General features: G+C 32.4%; 1 protein-coding gene across 1 annotated transcript in view; it reads right to left on the bottom strand.

The window, feature by feature from the left end:
* LOC127738351 (fibropellin-1-like) overlaps positions 1–9,798 on the bottom strand; it is a 39,750-nt gene extending 29,952 nt beyond the window's left edge. Inside the window, exons 1-2 of the mRNA XM_052249553.1 lie at positions 9,683–9,798; positions 520–527 (exon numbers count right to left, since the gene is read on the bottom strand). Of these exons, the coding sequence (XP_052105513.1) occupies positions 520–527; positions 9,683–9,798 (124 nt within the window). The remainder of the gene's footprint in view (positions 1–519; positions 528–9,682) is intronic.
* Positions 9,799–20,521: the final 10,723 nt, after the last annotated feature.

Below are 20,521 nucleotides of genomic sequence, written 5' to 3'. Positions count from 1 at the left end.
ACTATCTTTGTCTATTATAATCAGTTTCTTTTATTTTCTTACTGCATGATAAAGTTTGAGATTTATGAAATTAATATTGCTTAGTGTCTCATAAATGTGACAGAGGGCAGAAAATTTAGGGTAAGTTATTACTCTCATCAAAACTTAAGTTTGGTAGGTCTGATTTATGCCAAAATGTCTACATTCAATTACATGAAATTGAAATAGTTTTATTGTAGTGACAGAGTTTAACTTTATTTTTAGTCTTAAGAAATAGTGAAGTATCATGTTTTGAATAAAAACTAAAAAAGTTGAGAAACTATTAACTAGTTTCTTTAAGTCATCATCTTTTAAAGCAAATCAAAACATACAATGCTTCTTATACTATTTAAAAAAGTTTTAAAAAAATATATATTGATACTAGACTAACTGTGTTCGAACTGCATCTTCAGTTTTCGTATGACTGTTAATATTTTACACTCGAACACAACGCTTATGATTTAGTACACCAGACGCGCTTTTCATTTACCGAAGACTCACCATGGGCACTATAATCGAAACAAAAGCCAATTCAACAACGAAGGGAAAGAGTTTAGATAACTAAATTTTTGAAAATTTGTTCCATTCCTGTCTGTCTAAATATTAAAATAAGGAGATGTGGTATGATTGCCAATAACACAACTATCCACCGAATTTCAAATGAAGCGGATATAAGCAATTATAAGCAACCGTACGGCCTAAAACAATGAGAAAACCCATACCATATAGGCGGCTATAAAAGGCTCCGACATGAAAAATATGAAACAATTCAATTGAGAAAACTAATTGCCTAATTTATAACAAAACAATTTACGAAAAACAAATATGCTAGACATAAACCAACGACAACTACTGAACTACAGGCTCCTGACTTGGGACAGACACATACAAAAATGTGCCGGGGATAAACATGTTTGTGACTGCTCAACCCTCCCCCTACCCTGTGTGACAGTGGTGTATCAGCACAACATAAGAACAACCTATAAAAATCAGTTGAAAAAGGCTTAACTCATCAGATCAATACAAAGCAGAAAAACACCAAACAAAAAACGCAGACCGGGCGTGGCAGGGTATTTATCGATCCCTCATCCCTAACAATAAAAAAGACACTAAGTACAGATCTGAGAGAACTCGCAGTTACTGACAGCTAATTCAAAGCCAATAACAACTAATAAAAAAATCATTTATCTTAGACTAAAATACCAATTAATACACATCAAACATCCAATGGATTTAGTGTAAAGACGTCATTAACAGTCAGTGAAAAACATGACCTTGTGCAATGCCAAAATATAGGTATCGACAGATTGTAGTACCGTGAAAGTACATATGTGTATAACAATAATATTTAGTATGGTTTTAATCTACTGAAAACAAAATCAATATTTATACCAATAAGAACAATATTCAAAGATTTAATTACAGTGTTGAATTGGTAACCTTTTAGAATAAGTTTATTTAAAGGATTGATAAGTTTACCCGGATCGTATTTAAATTTCCGGGATCGGTTAACAACATCACCGTAAAATTTAGGATGTGCTATTCCGTTTGAAATAAGTTTTCTACAGGTACAGCCAAACTTGCAAACCAAATCAATTCTTGATACATCATTAGGTATCTGTTCACGAAAGTAACTGAAAAAACTTTAGCATAGTTTAACTTGACAAAGACCCAGTTACTAAATATTTTATACCTTTTTCACAGCATTGTCCTCCGTATCCTTTTTGACAATGACATATTAATTTATTGTCATAGGTACCATGCATGCATTGTTGTGCACACGGCATTTCCTCTATTACATCTTTTAATGTCTTATTACACATTTTTAAACAATCGTTTCTACTTAAAGCAGTTTGCTGGGTTTTTTGACAGCATATCAATGTTTCTCTTTGTCTTATTCCTTCACAAGGTCGAGCGCATTTTGTCCAAAGTAAATGCATTCCAAGGTCACAGAAATTAAATCCTGATCCACATTCATTATCACACAAAATATAAGGAACGAAGAAGGCAACAATCAACAGATAACACATTACAACACCCATAAACTTATCGTTTGTAAGAATTGTAACGATTAAAACACGTTCTGAGAATATATCGAAAATTGAATATTCAGAAGTTTATGACTTTCAATGTAAATTTAACTATAGAAGTCCTGAAATTGTGGAATCAAATTATAGATTTTCAATCCTAAACAAACTATCGAACCCGTGATTTTTAATCTAACGCTATCATTTATAAGTCAAGAGAACCAGGAATTTCTGGTGGTTCACACAGGTATAGTAACCAATTAAGATGGATACCAAGGTATGCCGTTGTGTTGTCTTGAAATTTTCAAAACATTATTTATTTAAAGGTCATGCTGAGGGCGCAGTAGCGTAAAAAAATGTCAGCACAATAAAGTAATTACCTTGCGCTAAACGTGGTGTTGCTTTTTTTGCGTGAACACGCTGATGGGTTCACGCCTATATATTGGTGAGTTTTGGTAGCTTATATGGGCCATTCGGAAATCTTCGCAAACAAAATTCTCGGAACCTCTCGAAAATTATCGATCATTTATATAGGTAGTTATCTATGTCTTTGATACGGTCCCTCTATGGATAGGCTACCACGTGACATTGTATTTTTCATCAATCAAAGCTCATTTGTAGATCTCAAAGTAAAAAAAATAAAGACTAGGTTGCAGTCAAAAATCATTTACATATTGGAACCTATTTGCCTTTTGACAAAACATATGTGTTTTAATAATGCGAATGTTTATTAAATATCAAGTATAATAATAACACAATCATAACTCATGTTTTGAGACGCTCCCTGTACGCGTTGTGTGCAGTGTGTGTAGTATTTAATACAACATGCTATTGTGCATTGTGACAATAAACCTGGGAATAATTTATTGATATATTATGTCCCAGAATAAACTGATTATTTATGAACGTTTACCACGTGATATTTTATATTTCAATCATATAGCCTGTCGGAATGCATGAAGAAATTTAACAAACCTATATTTCTGTTAAAAATATTTATCTTAGGTCGGAGACACAGTGGTCGGAAAGCAGACAGATAAATAAACAAAAGGATTTGTTTCTGTCAAAAATCATTAATCTAATTAATAGATACTACCAGACCAAGAGAATATTCATTGAAATTATTAAGTTTAAACTGAGACTAAATGTTTCCTTAATAGAATATAATTAAAAATGTTATACATGTATTATGTCCCACAGGTTTGAACAGTGAATACATTTATGAAAATTATATGCAACATATGAGCACCAATGAGCAGGGATGCGTACACATAAGTAAGTATCTAAATTTTAAACGGTAGTGAATGAAACATGCTTGCATGGTTTCAACTCATAAGGATTTAAGTCCTTGCATCTCACAAAAAACATAATTAATATTTTACAACAATTATTAAAAAATTTAATTACTACGTTAATTATTGTATACTGTTTTAGTATGATTTTATTAGTCTCTGCTTAATTTTGTATAACAATATATTCATATAGTGGAAAGTAAGACTTTAAGAAGAGATTGATTTAATAAATAAAATGTCCATTAGTAAATACTTTGTGTTTATTCTGGGACTATTATACTAACCGTTAGTATAATAGTCCCAGATTTATTGAAATTATATTCTTAACTTTCGGAAAAGATTCATTAACATTAATGTATGTTAATTAAATTTCAAATCTTTTTGTTTTGTTTTTAATAGTTCAACCTTATATCATCTAAATCTGTGCAATATGGTCAATATTTTGAAAATTGTATTCATTGTGTTGACCAGCTATCCTACACACACGTTGATTCATTTACATTATATATCAACCTGTTCACACGACACACTATCGGTTTGCGTTCACCCAAATTCCGGATGAAAGGGCAATGAATTCGGAGTCAAAATATTTAAGGTAGGTTGTTTGATATCCGAATTCAACTATTAAGGTAGCACTACAGTCTAACAATGATTTTTTGAAGATATTTTTTTTATCACACAATTTTGAATTAAATATTATTCTGTACAGTTTGTAATAATCCCAAAGTCATTATCATATCACAACAGGGAGTAAATTGATAATGAACTTATGTAAACAAAAGCACATGGCAATTAATCTAAATATATAGGCATTATGGAGGGGCTAATATGTCAATCATCTGTTGATACCAGTGTCCAGCTGTTAATCCCTGACAACAAGATAAATATTGTGGTCTTATCTCATTGTATTGCAACAAAAGTAATTTTTTATAACATGTTTATAAACAGAGAAAAAGAAAAAGATATGAAAAGGAAAAAATCTAAAGGGAAGAAATCTACAAAAAATGAAAAAAAAAAAATAAGGAAAAGAGTGTGAAAGTATCTTTGAAAGCCTCTGACTGCCTGTTTAAATTTCTTCTATTTGGTCTTCTACATTTAAATACAATTTTAGGCATTTTAACCAATGTTAAGTTTATGTGAAATTTTTCAATTCCATAAAACTCAAAAATCATGTGGGAGTGTCTTTTTTTTAAAGAAGTGGTTGGTCTTGGATCTTTTTATGAACATGTCTTTTGATGCACAATTTTAATGTTAAAGCTAATTTCAGTAATAGTATATTACTTTTTAAAATACAAATGAAAATTATTCTTTATAGTGAGAATAATGATGTAAAATATTGATTATATGCAGCTGGTCAATCCTGTTATTCTCTTATCTTAGACTGTCTGGACACAGGCGGAGCTTTGTCAATATTTAATTACTACATCACAGATATTGGTCAAATCTGTGACGTCAAACTCCCGCCAAATGCCAAGTTAGTGTTGCACAGTGCCACACATAATGCAAAATTTACAGCATTAGAGCATCAAAGAGACAAAGTGTGTGGTTTTATTATTAGAGTAATGGTGTCAGAACACTCCTGGGGTGTTCCCAGTGGAATTTTGTATTTATGTTGCATTTATAGGGGTTTTAAGGGGGAAATTCCGTTTTTAGGTCATTTCTCAGAACAATTTTTCATGAGATTTGTATGAAAAAAATGAAAATATAAACTTTATGGGTACCCCCTTTGGCTTGACTTTGATATATGTGATTAAAGGGAGTATTTTCTACAATACCGTGTCCCAGTTTTTGGATAATTTGTTTCTAAATGAATTTATAGGTCTCCAAAGATGAAAGGTGAAATGAGGTTTGGCACCCAGCAGTTAAATCAATATATCTTCTTACTGAAGGCATATATCAAAAATCTTAGACACGGTTTTGCAGCTTGTATATGGTTGATTAAAGGGATGAAAACAAATTTTTACTACCATTTGACCTGAATGTGCCATTTTCATCCAAGTTGGAAGAGCACTATTTTGGCAAATAATGAGCTATATTTTTGAGATTTATTATACCAAAAATAAATTTATTTATGGATTAAGAAAGAATAATATTTCAGCTTTAAAATGAGTTAAAGATTTTAAAAATTCATTGAGTAGTTTTGGAGAAATTAATCTTTAAAGACTGTTGGTTGGAGTCAGAAAATTCTGACTGTAGTGCTACCTTAAACAATAGATTTGAGCCTATATTAATATATGTGATGACGCAAATGCGTATTTTTATACAGAGTATCAGTGCGTATGCTTTCTATTTACTATTTCTTGCGCATGAAACAACGTGCATGCATAAATATTAATTTCACTCGCGAATGTGAATTTTCGCATTTCTCAGTATCTAAATTCAGGACACGGCAGTAAGAGTTTGACATGTGACTTTCAAGCATGGTCATCATTACTTAAGGTATTCTGACCTCTAGCTGTTTCTCATTTCTTTTTTCTTTTTTTTTTTGTGACTGTCCTTTTATAAACTTTGGCATTTTCGAAATGCTATGAATTTTCTACCCCAGGAATAGATTACCTTGGATGTATTCGACAAAACCTTTGTTTCGAAATTTTGGGTCCTCAATACCTTTCAACTTCATACTTTATCTGGCCGTTTTAACTTTTTTATTCGAGCGTCACTGATGAGTCTTTTGTAGACGTAACTAGCGTCTGGCGTTCAACATTTTAATCCTGGTATCTTTTCTTTTTATATAAATTGGTTCCTTTTGAGAGTATGTTCAGGTATTCATAAAACTTCTGAAAATAAGATATTCTTCAAAACCAAATTTTACTGTAGAATATTTGGGTTGATTTAAGTAACTTCAGGAAATTCTTAAAATTTGAGATTTTTTATGAGACCAAAATAATTGTCAGTATATAAGAGGTCCTAATGAAGCTGGTGTGTTACTCTCAAGAAAAAAATATACGAAACCTTCTTATAAGTTGCATGCCACAGGGTTTCACTTCACATGGAAATTGGGCTTTAAATTTATATATACATCTACCATGAGTACAGACAGCTTCAATAACGAGTATAAGAATAATTGAAGGCATCACGGAAACAAAATAATATGAAGATATGGTAGATAAAATAAATGCATCCAGATTATGAAGCAAACTGAGTGCTTAAATTCATATTGCGATTGGTTTGTGCAATTTGCATTAGACATCCGGTTTGCAGAAACTGGAATTTACAATCGGATTAAGAAAAAATAATGTACACTCCCAAGTAATAAATAAAATAGTCAAGCCTTATAAGGTAAATTCAAATGATAGCTGTATATATACACTTTAATATTCACAACTAAAATCCAACATTGCTTTCAATTGACTTGTGCAAAAATCTACAAGCAATTACATATTTTCAATAAAGGTGTTTTGATATCCACATTACTTTATTCTATTCACAGTCAATTATTTCATATCAAAAGCAAAAAAAAATATCAACAACAATTTTTTGATGACCAGTCAGTGGACTCGGGTTCACGTGTTGCTTTTCTTTTTTTTAAAGAAAACAACTTGTTTTTTTTATGTTTACGCTATCATAAACTATATCTGAACAATGTGTAATCAATTATATATGTCTAAAATGATGAAGTTTGAAACGAGAGCATGATTAAAAAAATCTACGGTATTTGAATTAATGTGGATGTTGGATCTTCTTATTTTTATATTTACTGCAGGGTTTGTTACTCGTGCTGTGTGGATGCAGAAGAATGTATCCCCGTGTCTGTAGTGTATGCCCTTATATTTTTATAGTTAGGGTTTTTTGCTTGTGAGAGAGCTGTCTGCATATTCCATTATATTAATGTCCTATTTCTTTTACTTTATATAAGGGCCTTTTATAGGTGACTGCGGTATGGGCTTTGCTCATTGTTGAAGGCCATACGGTGACCTATAGTTGTTAATTTCTGTGTCATTTGGTCTCTTGTGGAGAGTTGTCTCATTGGAAATCATACCACATCTTCTTATTTTTAATTTACAAGGAAAGGAATTTATGCTATAAATCTGTATATACCTTTTACAATTCCCTTTCCTTAACGAACTCGCATTTTGCCTTCGTCTTTGAAACATTGGTGTTTCTATTGATATTAAATATCAATGTCATCTTTTATCTCCATTTCTTACTTTCTTTCTTCGGTTAAAATTTGTTAAAGATTTTAAGGGTCTTCTCCATTCCCTATTTTAATTTCCATTTTCTTTATGTTCATGTATTTAAAATGTATATACAATTATCAATTTCAAAACCTAAAACAGCAGAAAACATAAAGTTTCGCATTATGTCGACAGACGGCGGAGAAAAATCCATATTTTCTGAAAACATAGTAGAAGCTTATTAAAAACCAAAATCAGTCCAATTAATTCCTTCTACAATCACATTTGTTGTGTTAACAATAAAACATTCCCGTCTTTACTATTGACAGTACAACGAGATTCGCAAAAGATATGCAAAATGGCAATCTTCAATGGTCATATACGTATTTAGTTAATTCATATATTTTTTTAAATCTGAATGTGTTGCTACATAAGATAGCAAACGGATCACGCATACAGTTGATCAATTTTTGACTTAGGTGCTGCACCTTTGAAAACTTTAGAAAATCTGTCGCCTATTTTTTTCAGTCCATATCGTAAGCTGAGTTGTAATTGCATTTATGCATTAAAAGTAGAAAGAACTTATATGATAATATTAACCATTAGCCTTTCTAGCATATATTGTGCAGGGTTTTTCATTGCGATAGCAGTTTTTCTTCAATTTAAAAATTTGATTTTATCGTAAATCACGAACACGAAGTGATGAAAATGTCTTAAGCTGTCCCTTCTGACAAGGCGAACTTAAAATATGTTTCAAACCACATAGTAGCTTTTTTATTAGCATCATGAAAATGCACTGTTTACTAGGTCCCTTTAAAAAAGTACTATAAGCGTACTTCAAACTAAACAGGGTTATGTATGCTATCAATGTAATAGTAACACACTATAAAAAATAGACATAAATAATGATCATTTTTCGCAATTAAAATATTTGGCTGTAGGTGTAAACAGAAGAAAATTATTTAATATGCCTACCAGCATCAACACAATAACCGTGTCAGAATATACTCTAGAAAAATGTCGATCGATATAAATAAATTAATTAATTGCTTGTTCCCAGAAATACCTTCCCCTCGCTAACATTTTTTCGCGTTAAGTTTGTATGTTAAACTTTTAGAAAAATCGTAAGATGTTTTTATCATTGAGTTTTTTTTTATGTTCCAAGAAACCATTATTACTTACAACCTTTAAAACAACACTTTACGATAACCATTCACGAAATGCATCCTAAGTGTCGAATGAAATATTATTGTGGTAACTCATTTTGTTTTCTTAAAAAAAACATAATAGTTAATATTGCTTGAAATTTTAAAATGAATAAAGACAACAGTAGCATACCGCTGTTCACTGAAAGTGTGTTAGATTAAACCAAAGCATATCCGTTTAATGGTTTTTGTAAACAGACCGACCTAAATTATGTGGCAGCGGGGATTAATCTGCACTTTAAAATTCTCTGCCAATAGAAGTTATTATTAGACATTGAATATTAAACAATAGTTCCGTTCGGGATCATGCAATGTTGCAATTTGATGAAAGTGTTACATACTTGTTAAATAAAAAAAAAAAACTACGTGTAAATTAAATAAAAGTAGCGTAGAAACCCCTTCAATTAAGGAATGACTGTAATATTTTTCTGTCTATGAAGAAATAACATAAAAAATGTGGTGCACACTGAATAACCCGCGCAGCGGGTTATTTTAAAGTGTGCACCACATTTTTTATGTTATTTCGAATAGACAGAAAAAATATTACAGTCATTTCTTATAATATAATTCTAAATTCCATTTTAAACCGGAGTAAACCATGAAAAAACGTTGATGACGTCACGGTCACATGACAAAATTATGTCTTAGAGCTGATAAACAAAACAACGTCAGCCAATCAGAAGACGCGTTACATCCAAAATTAGATTATACTTAAATGAATTTGTACACTAGAAAGAAAGATGGAACTCAAAATAGACAACGTTACTAGTTGCTAAGATAAATAGTTGTATCATGTATGAGGGCTAATGTATTATTGATGAATAAAATTAGGAAAATATATGAGATTAACCATGCTAAGATTTAATATTTTTCTATAATTTTTTAGAAGAATATGGTACACCTAATAACCGCGGGTTACAATGGTCTGGTAAAATCTTTTCGTTGTCAGAAAGCCGAAATTCTAGATAAATAACGTAGAAAAACATGATAACTAAATATATTCTGACTTCCCCTGGTCATAGTACGTTCCTGTGTATCCAGGATCACACATAGAGGAATATCCATTGACATGGTCTTGACAAGTGTCATGGCGACATGGGGATGAACTGCATTCATTTATATCTATATAATGTAACAGCATGTTTATTCATTACTTAGGTTGAAGAGGCTTTTTATTTATACACGTGCTATAAAATTATTCTGTATTCAGTTCAAGTTGTTTTCAAGTGTACTGTCTGTCTTAAACAACCAAAAGGTTCATGCTACTCGACTAAATGTGTACGACGAATATACGACTGGTCGCTGCCTGTTTATTCTTAATAACTTATAAAAAAATATGATGTTGATTTTTTTCTTCACTCCAAACAGACAGGTGTGTCACATTGTACTCAATCTTTAATTTTCGTATAGTCGTTAGTTTTTGACATTATAATAAAAATTCCTCAAAGATACAACGCCTATAACTTAGTGCGCCAGACGTTTGATTTATCTACCGAAAACCCATCAGTGGCAATTGACTCAAAAAAGATAGATGGTCAAATTAATAACGAATTGGAAGAGCACTGACAACCAAATTTTCAAAACACCTTGTGCCAAATCTGGCTAAGGCATTGCATGCCTGCGGTAGAAAGACCTTAATGTTACTTATACTTTTAATATTTTATCAACAGTAAATTTACACAGAACGTCGTATTAATGCTATTAAATGTCAACGCAGAAGCGCTGACTATCCTACTCAGTTCGGCATTACATTACATCTCATGGCTTAGTGATGTCAAATATAACCTGGCCTTAATAACTATAACCTGGTATTTTCAGTATCGTTGATGAGTTAAGAGTTGTTAACTTCTACATCATTTGGTATCTGGTGGAGTGATGGCTCATTAGCAATCATACCACATCTCCTTATTTTTATATAAACCTAAACATATCAAGTCCTCTTCTTTTGCTGTTAAACTAAGAAAAGCTATTCTTACTATAATGGAAAACACACAAATACAATCCGATTCATCAATTTTAAGATTGTCGTTACTTTGATACTGTAACATAACGACAGCTCGATAAAATATACAGCATTTTCATAAATCGCTCGCTAAGCTCACTCAACTAAAAACTTCATTTTGTTACTCACAGATGAATTTTACTCTACCATTATTAAAAAAAAACTTGATATTATCTATAGTTAGGATAGGCCGATTTTTTTCAACCTGGAAATTAAAAGTAAAATAACAAAAATACCTGACTCCAAGGAAAATTCAAAACGGAAAGTCCTTTATCAAACGGCAAAATCAAAAGCTCAAACACATCAAACGAATGGAAACAACTGTCATATTCCTGACAAGCTAGCTAAACCTCTCACTTGTATGACAGTAGCATAGAATCCCATTATATCGACAACAATGTGCGAGCAAAACAAACAGACATAATAGGTAAACATATCAAGAATTTGGATACAGCAGTCAACACTGTGTTATCATCTTAATCACTATAAAACAAATAACTATTTCAACAAAGAAAAACCAAATGGCATATAGACACTCTATAGACAAAGTACAAGCAAAAACGAAAGACAAGAATACAAAAAAGTCCACAGCACAATGACATAATGGCGGGATGTATAAATACCGAGCCACTTCAAAAGGATATTACCAAAAAATGGACTTAACAGTAAAGTTTAAAAATATACAAAGACAAATAAAAAGAACACTATACAGTAATTAAGATGACAAAAAAAGCCAGTACATAGAAACTATATCTATAAAGGGGACATATTTGACTTAGATAAGGGTTTAAACAATTGAAAGCATACGATAAATATTACTTACCTAACCCACAATCAGTGTTTGCTTATCCAGGATCCCATCTACAGGAATATCCATTTATATTATCTTGGCTAGTACCTTGGTGACATGGAGATGATTTGCATTCATTTATATCTAAAACGATAATTAAAAGTTAAAATGACCATAGGATATATTGTGTTCTATTTTTTTAAGTAAGTTTATTTAGATTAAAAAGGTAGTAGGGGTGTCTATTGCCATCTTGGATTGTAAAATACTAGAACACAATAGGTCTGAATTTTGAATCAAGTCAGCAAAATTTGATGCAGGAATGCAAATAACTTATGTGAAATTTCATTTAAATGAACAAATTTATAAGGTTCGAACTTATAATAACTTTTATTTTACAAATCAAGATTAGTTAGAGTTAGATTTTCATTTTTTTACAGTTGAAATTAGCGTATTATGCTATAGCAGGAGAAAATGTAAGGTGACTCTATCTTTTCGTTTAATGTTCAGACAGCATTTGTTAAGAGGTATCTTCTCATATTTTATTTCACAATTCTATCATTTAGTTTACCTTTTATTCACATAATGATGTTTTTCCTGTATAATCCATACAATAGAGGTGAAAGATAACAAAGGGACATTCAAACTAATAAGTCGAAAATAAACTGACAACGCCATGGCTAAAAAAGAAAAAGACAAACAGACAAACAGACAAACAACAGTACACAAAACACAACACAAAAAACTAAAGACTGATAAACACGAACCCCCACCAAAAACTGGGGTGATCTTAGGTGGTCCGGGAGGATAAGCGGATCCTGTGTCTTTTTTTCACAACCTGTAGCTTGAAAAAAATTGCGGTGACCTATCATTTTTATTATAATTATGAAAATATAACAATATATACTAAATTTTGGCAAAGTATGAACAAATTCTATCATTTTTCATGTATACTCCCATACCACCTTAAAGAAAAGGCAATCCATCTACATAATAAAAGTCTGATATCTATATGACAATTACAGTAGGACTTCCATTATCTCCTTAAGGTAGATAAACTGTATACCGCCATCTTGGATTGTAAACTAGCAGTACACAATTGGTCTAGTTCTTTGCTTAAATCTGCAAATTTTGAGAGAGATAAGCATTTTAATGTACAAGACTATTTATTTGAAAAAAATACGTGATGTATTGCATTAATTTGACTTTTTGAACAAATACCAAATATTTGTGTTTGTTCGAATCAATTTTCAACTTAGCCATTTAAATGGAGTTAACCCCAGCAGTATTTTTTTTCATAAAGGAATGTTAAAGGAATTTTCATTATTTACTTGTAGCAAGAAAACAAGTTCGGTGACATTTGTCTTTATTTCCTTAAAGCATATTATAAAATCTATCTTCTCATATTTTATTTCAAAATTCTATCTCACAGATTTTTTTTTTTATTCACCAAAAAGTGTTTTTTTATGAATAATCTATGCAAAATTGGGCAATTTTGCACGAATTGTAGCTTGAAAAATGGCACGGTGACCCATACTTTTTATTATATTCTAAAAAAAGCATGGTAAAATCTACATTTCAGCAAAGTATAAGAAAATTCTACCCGAGGAAATATATACTGATAACCCACCTTAACGAAATTATATGCAGACTCGTATTAGGAGATCCTGGGTTGTACAAGATGAATACTTTGAAATAATTGTTGATTGACGTTATAATGAAATAAACTGATCGGGTTGTTGTCTCTTTGACACCTTCCCCGTTTCCATTCTCAATTGTATTATATTCAAAAGTTGTCTGAATCAAAAACAAAACGTCTACTTACAATTACTTCCTTTATAAGGCACACGTCTTGATAGTCTATACGTAAAATAAATTAATTATAAGTGGGTAAATTTAGACAACAGTAGATTACCGATGTTCAAATCTCAAAAATCGAGTTAGAAGACAAATCAACAAACAACAAAAATCGAAGGAATCGCAAGAACTCCAAAAGAAGCGAGACCGGGTGTGTCGACCTTGAAAGCGTCGATTATGTAAACATCATTTTCCATGCGAATCCAAAATCAGTCAAAATGACACAATAGATAATTATTTAATTTGAAAATTGATTATAATTGTCCATGTTCATTTGAAAAATAAATGCCAACACCTTGTAGACATGAAAATAACCTAGCTGCACCATCTCACAACTTCAGAAGGAGAGGACAGCAACTGCACGAGGAAGAATAATCTCCACCAAGATTTGAAGACAATGATGTTCAAGTTGCTGTACCTGTACCCCAACCAATAGATGAGGTTGTCGATAATATAATATTTGATGACCTAATTACATTGCCAAATATAATTGGAACTGACATCTTCATCAGCAAAACTGCTAAAAACATACATTGAGATCTCAAAAAACATGTTTAACCCCGCCGCATTTTTTGCGCCTGTCCCAAGTCAGGAGCCTCTGGCCTTTGTTAGTCTTGTATCATTTTTGATTTTAGTTTCTTGTGTATAATTTGGAGTTTAGTATGACGTCCATTATCACTGAACTAGTATACATATTTGTTTAGGGGCCAGCTGAAGGACGCCTCCGGGTGCGGGAGTTTCTCGCTGCATTGAATACCCATTGGTGGCCTTCGGCTGTTGTCTGCTCTATGGTCGGGTTGTTGTCTCTTTGACACATTCCCCATTTCCATTCTCAATTTTATTGACTTGTCAATTATGCATAAAAGCAATTTCAATAATCAATTTGTAAGCACAATTTTCTAGGTATGAATGAGGAGAGAAGATGTTTTACTCAAGTAAATCGTAAATGTCGGGACCTGGACAAATACTTTTAAGCATATTCACAAGTCTTAATTCAGAAACTTTCAATGAAAGCTAATCAATTACGTAGTAACATAGCTAATATAGGGGGTGCAACCTTTGAAAGTACCATTGAAAAGTGGGACACCTTTGATCAACAGTTTAGAATATTTGCATATTTGCAATATTTCATATATTTCGGAAAATTTTACCACGTCGGAAAGTGAAAAAATACTGTTTTATTGACCACTTGGGTAAAAATTATTTTGCGGAAAATGATGACTACAGTAGACAGCCGATTCAAATAAACTTAAAGGAATTAGGTGTGATTCATTACGTGATCTGCAATCGTTTTCATGAGGTCGAAAAATTGAAGAGGAGAGAAAATGTCATGAAAAATGTATTTGATTACAGCTTCCGGTATTTCTTTTAACTGTTTGTTTACCCGCCTTCTGTGTCAGTAATAATCCTACCGACAAATTGCTTAAATCCAAAATAATTCATAGCGATAGTAATATCAACTAAAAAATTATCATTTCTCGATAGTTTTTACTAATTTTTTTTTAAACATTGTTTCGTTTGAATTTGGGTCCTATATTCTTTAAGAATAGGAACTTAGTTGATATTTCAGTTGTCGAGGAAAATTAAAATTCCAAAATACAATGTAATCTTAAATGAGATTGGTAAGTATTCCTGAGTTACAGGACTAGCCTGAGTCATTGACATCACTTGGCGTCTATGGTCAATTGAATTTTGAAACACATATTCTTTTTTGAGCCGCATCGGTGGCTTCGTTGATCCGTGTTTGCCTCGAATGTAGGGGCCTATTTTTCGATCCCCGAACGGGTCAAAGCAAAAACTTCAAAATTGATATCTGTTGCTTCTCCGATAATGACACAGTTGTAGGAGTAAGAACAAAGACTAACTGGATCGGAGTTAAAACAATATGTATGGTTAGAATGATAGATCTGCTACTTTGTGAATTCGCATGTTTAATATCCAGCTGAAAGTCTCATCTCGTACAAAAGCAAAAATCATATGCATATCTCATTAACATATTCTCGTACTGATATGCATGTTATATTTGCCACTAGGCGTTAAACACCAGTTCCTTATCATAATCTTTTCTGAAACCACTAGGAGACAGATTTGTAAAAGCCATTGCCTGTTTCTGAATTCTAGATATTTATTTCGAGTGTATTATATCGTTATGTTATGATTTATCTGAATATATATTGTTTAAACTAAACCACAAAGTGAGCTAATCGAATTTAAAAAGTGAAAATCATATTTTTGGGAAATCATATTGATTTTCGCTATTGACATACAACATTGCCATCTTTACTATAGATAGCACATTCTGATGAGGGATGGTATTCTTTAATGGTTATTAGTGGATAAATTCATTGCATTTATATCTTTAAAAAGTGTGAATATGTCGCTACGGAGATCATCTGGCTCCTTCCAAATGACATACGTTTGACATAACTTCAGCATATTGAATTTTAAAATTTTAGGAAATTATTTATGAATAAACGATTGCTAATTTGGCATATCACAAATGTTACAACTTGCTTAAAATGAAAAGATGTTATATTTTGCATTATTTTCGAACAAATATTTCTTATAACGATATCAAATATTTTTTGATAACCTCATTTGATGTAGTAAATCCGGGTAAGATTCCAAAGGGACGTTCAAATCATGAGTCGAAAATAAACTGACAACACCAAGACTTAAAGCATCACGAACACGGTGCTCCGGAAGATTAAGCAGATCCTGCTTCACATGTACGTGTTAGATTACGGAAAGGCAATGCATAGAAACATTCATCGTCCAATTTTCACCTCTTCCACGAGAAACAGTAAGAGCGTCAAAGAAGGTAAAAATACCCTGGTTTTCTAGTTTGAATTGTTTTACATTTTGTCATGGCGAGATCTTTTATAGCATTCTATGTGGTATCAGTTTTTGTCAAGCCTTACGGTGACCTATAAATAGAAGGAAAAGCTCTTGACGTGTAAAAATCTGTTATTAATTTGCGTCAAGGGAATGTGTATCACAAAGTGTTTCAGTGTAAAGTCAATCCGCATCTGATTTCTGGTGTTTTCGTGCTCAGAACCACCCCCATATATGAGTGGGCTGAAAATTTTATGCATTAATATATGAATGGGGGGTCACATTCCAGCCGCACTTCTGTACCCATTTTTAACCGAAAACCGAAGTAATACCCCCACCCGTTAGGGTATACTTTTTGCTGAGCAGACCATAATACTTGCAGACAAAGCGGAAATGATGACGGCACGTAAATTTTTGCTAATTTACCCAAAAATATTTCGCAACATGCTCCTTTCCGCAGAAGAATATGTTTATTTTTTGCACCCCCCCCTAACATTACCCCCCCCCCCCCTAACATTAAATCCTGGTTGCGCAACCGATTTCTGGTGTTTCCGTGCTCAGAACCACCCCCATATATGAGTGGGCTGAAAATTTATGCATCAATATATGAATGGGGGGTCACATTCCAGCCGCACTTCTGTTCCCATTTTAACCGAAAACCGAAGTTATCCCCCCACCCTTTAGGGTATACTTTTTGCGGAGCAGACCATAATACTTGCAGACAAAGCGGAAATGATGACGGCACGTAAATTTTTGCTAATTCACCCAAAAATATTTCGCAACATGCTCTGTTCCGCAGAAGAATATTTTTTGCACCCCCTAACATTAAATCCTGGATCCGCACCTGATTTCTGGTGTTTTCGTGCTCAGAACCACCCCCATATATGAGTGGGCTGACAATTTAATGCATTAATATATGAATGGGGGGGGGGGGGGGGGGGGGGGTCACATTCCAGCCGCACTTCGGTACCCACTTTTAACCGAAAACTGAAGTAATTCCCCCAATCTTTTCATGTTGAATTGATGCGGTTCCCCGAAAGGAAAAGCTCTTGATGTGTAAAAATCTGTTGTTAAATTGCTGAGAGCGTCAAGGGAATGTGTATCACAAAGTGTTTCAATGTACGGTCAATATTTACCGTATCTGTAACGAAATACAATTCAATTTTGCCGGGCAGATGTGCAATGACGGAAATGATGACGGCACGTAAATTTCAGAGCCGAACGTCGTGAAGGACGGTCGATCCGAACTGGCTTTTTCCGATTTTAACCCCCAAATACCCCCCAAAAGATCTTGAAATGAACACATAATAAACTACGCTGGTCATTACCCCTTTGTGGTATAAAACAATATTCGTGGATTTTATGTGAAAGAAGAAAAACGCGACACCCAATTTCAACTCTATTCATTTAGTAATATAGATGTTCAAACAATGTCAACAAAAAAAACTCTAACCTGGGACAAAATGGCGTAAGTTAATTTCTCTAATTCTTCGTCAATTTATCCCTTTCTGCACCCATTGTATGAAAAAAATTTAATCAACGTGTGGTTCGTTTGATCTCAGTTCTTCATTGGTTAAAATCCGATTATGACGTCGAATTTTCTTGCTTTCCTCTGAATTTCCTATTGTGACGACATGAAAAAAGGCGACCATGCCTGATGACGTCACATAGAAAGAACACATCTTTTTGCAGATCAGTCGAAAAGAAGGAATAAATTTGCCTGCGTATTGTTTGAAAATCATTAGAGAAACAGATTCCACCACCAAATCTCGTGTAATACGATATTTATCCACTCTCGACAGTTAAATTTTAAATATTTAAAACGCTCGGCAAGCCTCGCGTTTTAAATTTGAAAATTTAACTGTCTCGAGTTGATAAATATCGTATCAAACTCGATGCAGTGGTAGAATCTATATATAACGTACACAGGTAAATTTATATATTAATAGTTTTGTTGTTAGGAGAACGGAAACATTTTTTACAAAATAAATAAATTTGTTGTTCACAGTACGAGTACACGAGTACAGAAGTGAAAATTTATTGCTTACCTAATAATTAATGTCTACAATACAAAGAAGAAGTAAAGAAAAAAAAAAACCGCATTAAAACTTCAATTTAATAAATGTTTAGTTTGACCTTTCTGAAATACATGTATGCAAACTAAAATAATCTGTATTTTTGTTATTTAATGTTTACTTATCCAGTGTTATATCTAGTCTCACTTTTTTTTAAATATATACCACCTTTGATAAGTGTTTAGTATGACGATCAATTTTCACTTTTGTTCTCGTACTAGGAACAACAAATTATTTATTTTGTAAAAATTATTACCGTACTCCATGTATACCTTACAACAAAATTATTTTTATTTACCTGTGTACGTTATTTTATTTGGCGGCATTTTGTCCAAGGTTATGGTTGTCTTTCTGATATTGTTTTACATCTAACCCCTTTGTTTTATCAATTTTGTATTTACATTGTGTCATAGATCAAATTTATTCGTTCAGTGTATGTTCACTTGTTTTTGTTAATATGTCTTGTATATATTGAAATAAATATTGAGTTAAGCCATTTCAATTGATAATTTATAGTGTGTCTTTCTATGTTGTGATGTTACACTATTGTTTCAGGTAGGGTGAAGGTTGGCACCTATTAAAACGTTTAAAACCGCTGCAATTTTATGCACCTGTCCTTAATCAGGAGCCTGTTGTTCAGTGATTGTCGTTTGTTGGTGTGGTTCATAAGTGTTTCTCGTTTTCTCATTTTTTATATAGATTAGACCGTTGGTTTTCCTGTTTGAATGGTTTTACACTAGTCATTTTTTGGGACCCTTTATAGCTTGCTGTTCGGTGTGAGTCAAGGCTCCGTGTTGAAGGCCGTACTTTGACCTATAATGGTTTACTTTTACAAATTGTGACTTGGATAGAGAGTTGTCTCATTGGCACTCATACCACATACTCGTATATCTACTAAAAAAAGAAATCGCCAATGTATTGAAAGAAGTTGAATTCAGTATGATTTAAATTAATATTATTTAGAAAAAATAAACAAAATGTATAAAATAAAGAGCAATACGACTTTCAATAAATTTTTAGTACTTTTAAATCAAAGACTACAGCTGGGGCATTTAATTGATTATTTTGTTTTTGTTCCATCTACAAGCATGTGAATTTGAAAAGTTCATATTGTTTTTAAAATATACGACAGTTGTTGAAGAGACATTTGTATTGATAGACATGGCATGGAGACTACGAGAAGACATTTCTTGAAATATAATCGAAATAGCCACGTTTCTAACAAGAAATAAGCCATATGTGTTTTTCTAAACATTATCATTCGTGATATACTATTTGTTTTCTGTGTATACCAAACAAAATTTATAAAAAATACCGGACTCCAAAGAAAATTAAGAAAGGTGAAGTCCATTAAAACGAACAAAACCAAACGCTCGACTATATCAAACAAAAGAAGGACTGGAAAACAACTGTCATATTCCTGACTAGGTATAGGCATTTTTCAATGAAAATAGTGGGTCAAACCTGGTTTTCAAGATAGCTCAACCTCCCACTTGTATGGCAATGAATTGCTTTTCTTTATTATTTTGGATTAAGGTACTTTTTTTTGGTAAAAATTTTCCAAAAGTATAAGGTTCTTAAAAATATAAAGCTCAGTTAATAGTTTTGAAATAAAAAAACCTCTTGCCAATTTATCAAATAGGATGTTTTTATTTCAAGACTTACCCACCTCCCGGGTTCTTTCAAATTTCTGTAAAATCATTTTTGTTTCGATCAGTCAAATAACAGACCTGTTGACATACTTCATATAATTATATTACCAAAACAATTTATTCTTTAAAGTAATCCTGTCGATATGGGCATTATGTCGACTAGTCAACCTAGCGACTTACCAACATTTGGGCCTGTTACACATATGAGGATATCTTATGACCAAATTACTGCTCAATTATTTCGGTCAACATGTTGAGAAAAATATAACGATATTCTCAAACGATTTTACTCGATTCTCCCAATTGAACTACACAGCCGCATATCATACTTGAACCCTAAATTATATATATAAAAAAAACGACAACAAAACAATAAAAGTCCTGATTAAAAAGATATGTGTATCCTAAATTAGTGCTTGCACCGTTATAGTTTTACGGACTAACAATAAAGACTGGTCGGCTTGGAGTCCGAATAACTTTATGCTTTTTTCCGAAATGTTATATTGTTAGCTAATACGTAAAAACTCCGGCTACACATACTTATCAGAGTCGAATGAAAGTAGCTAACAAAAACTGAGGGAAGCGCAAGAGCTACAAAAACAGCGAGACCGGGTGGGTCGACATGTTAAGCGTCTCATTCTATGTATGCATTACCA

This window comes from Mytilus californianus, unplaced genomic scaffold, assembly GCF_021869535.1.
Source record: "Mytilus californianus isolate M0D057914Y unplaced genomic scaffold, xbMytCali1.0.p SCAF_1, whole genome shotgun sequence".
Lineage (NCBI taxonomy): Eukaryota > Metazoa > Mollusca > Bivalvia > Mytilida > Mytilidae > Mytilus > Mytilus californianus.
This window is presented reverse-complemented; position numbering and strand designations above follow the sequence as displayed.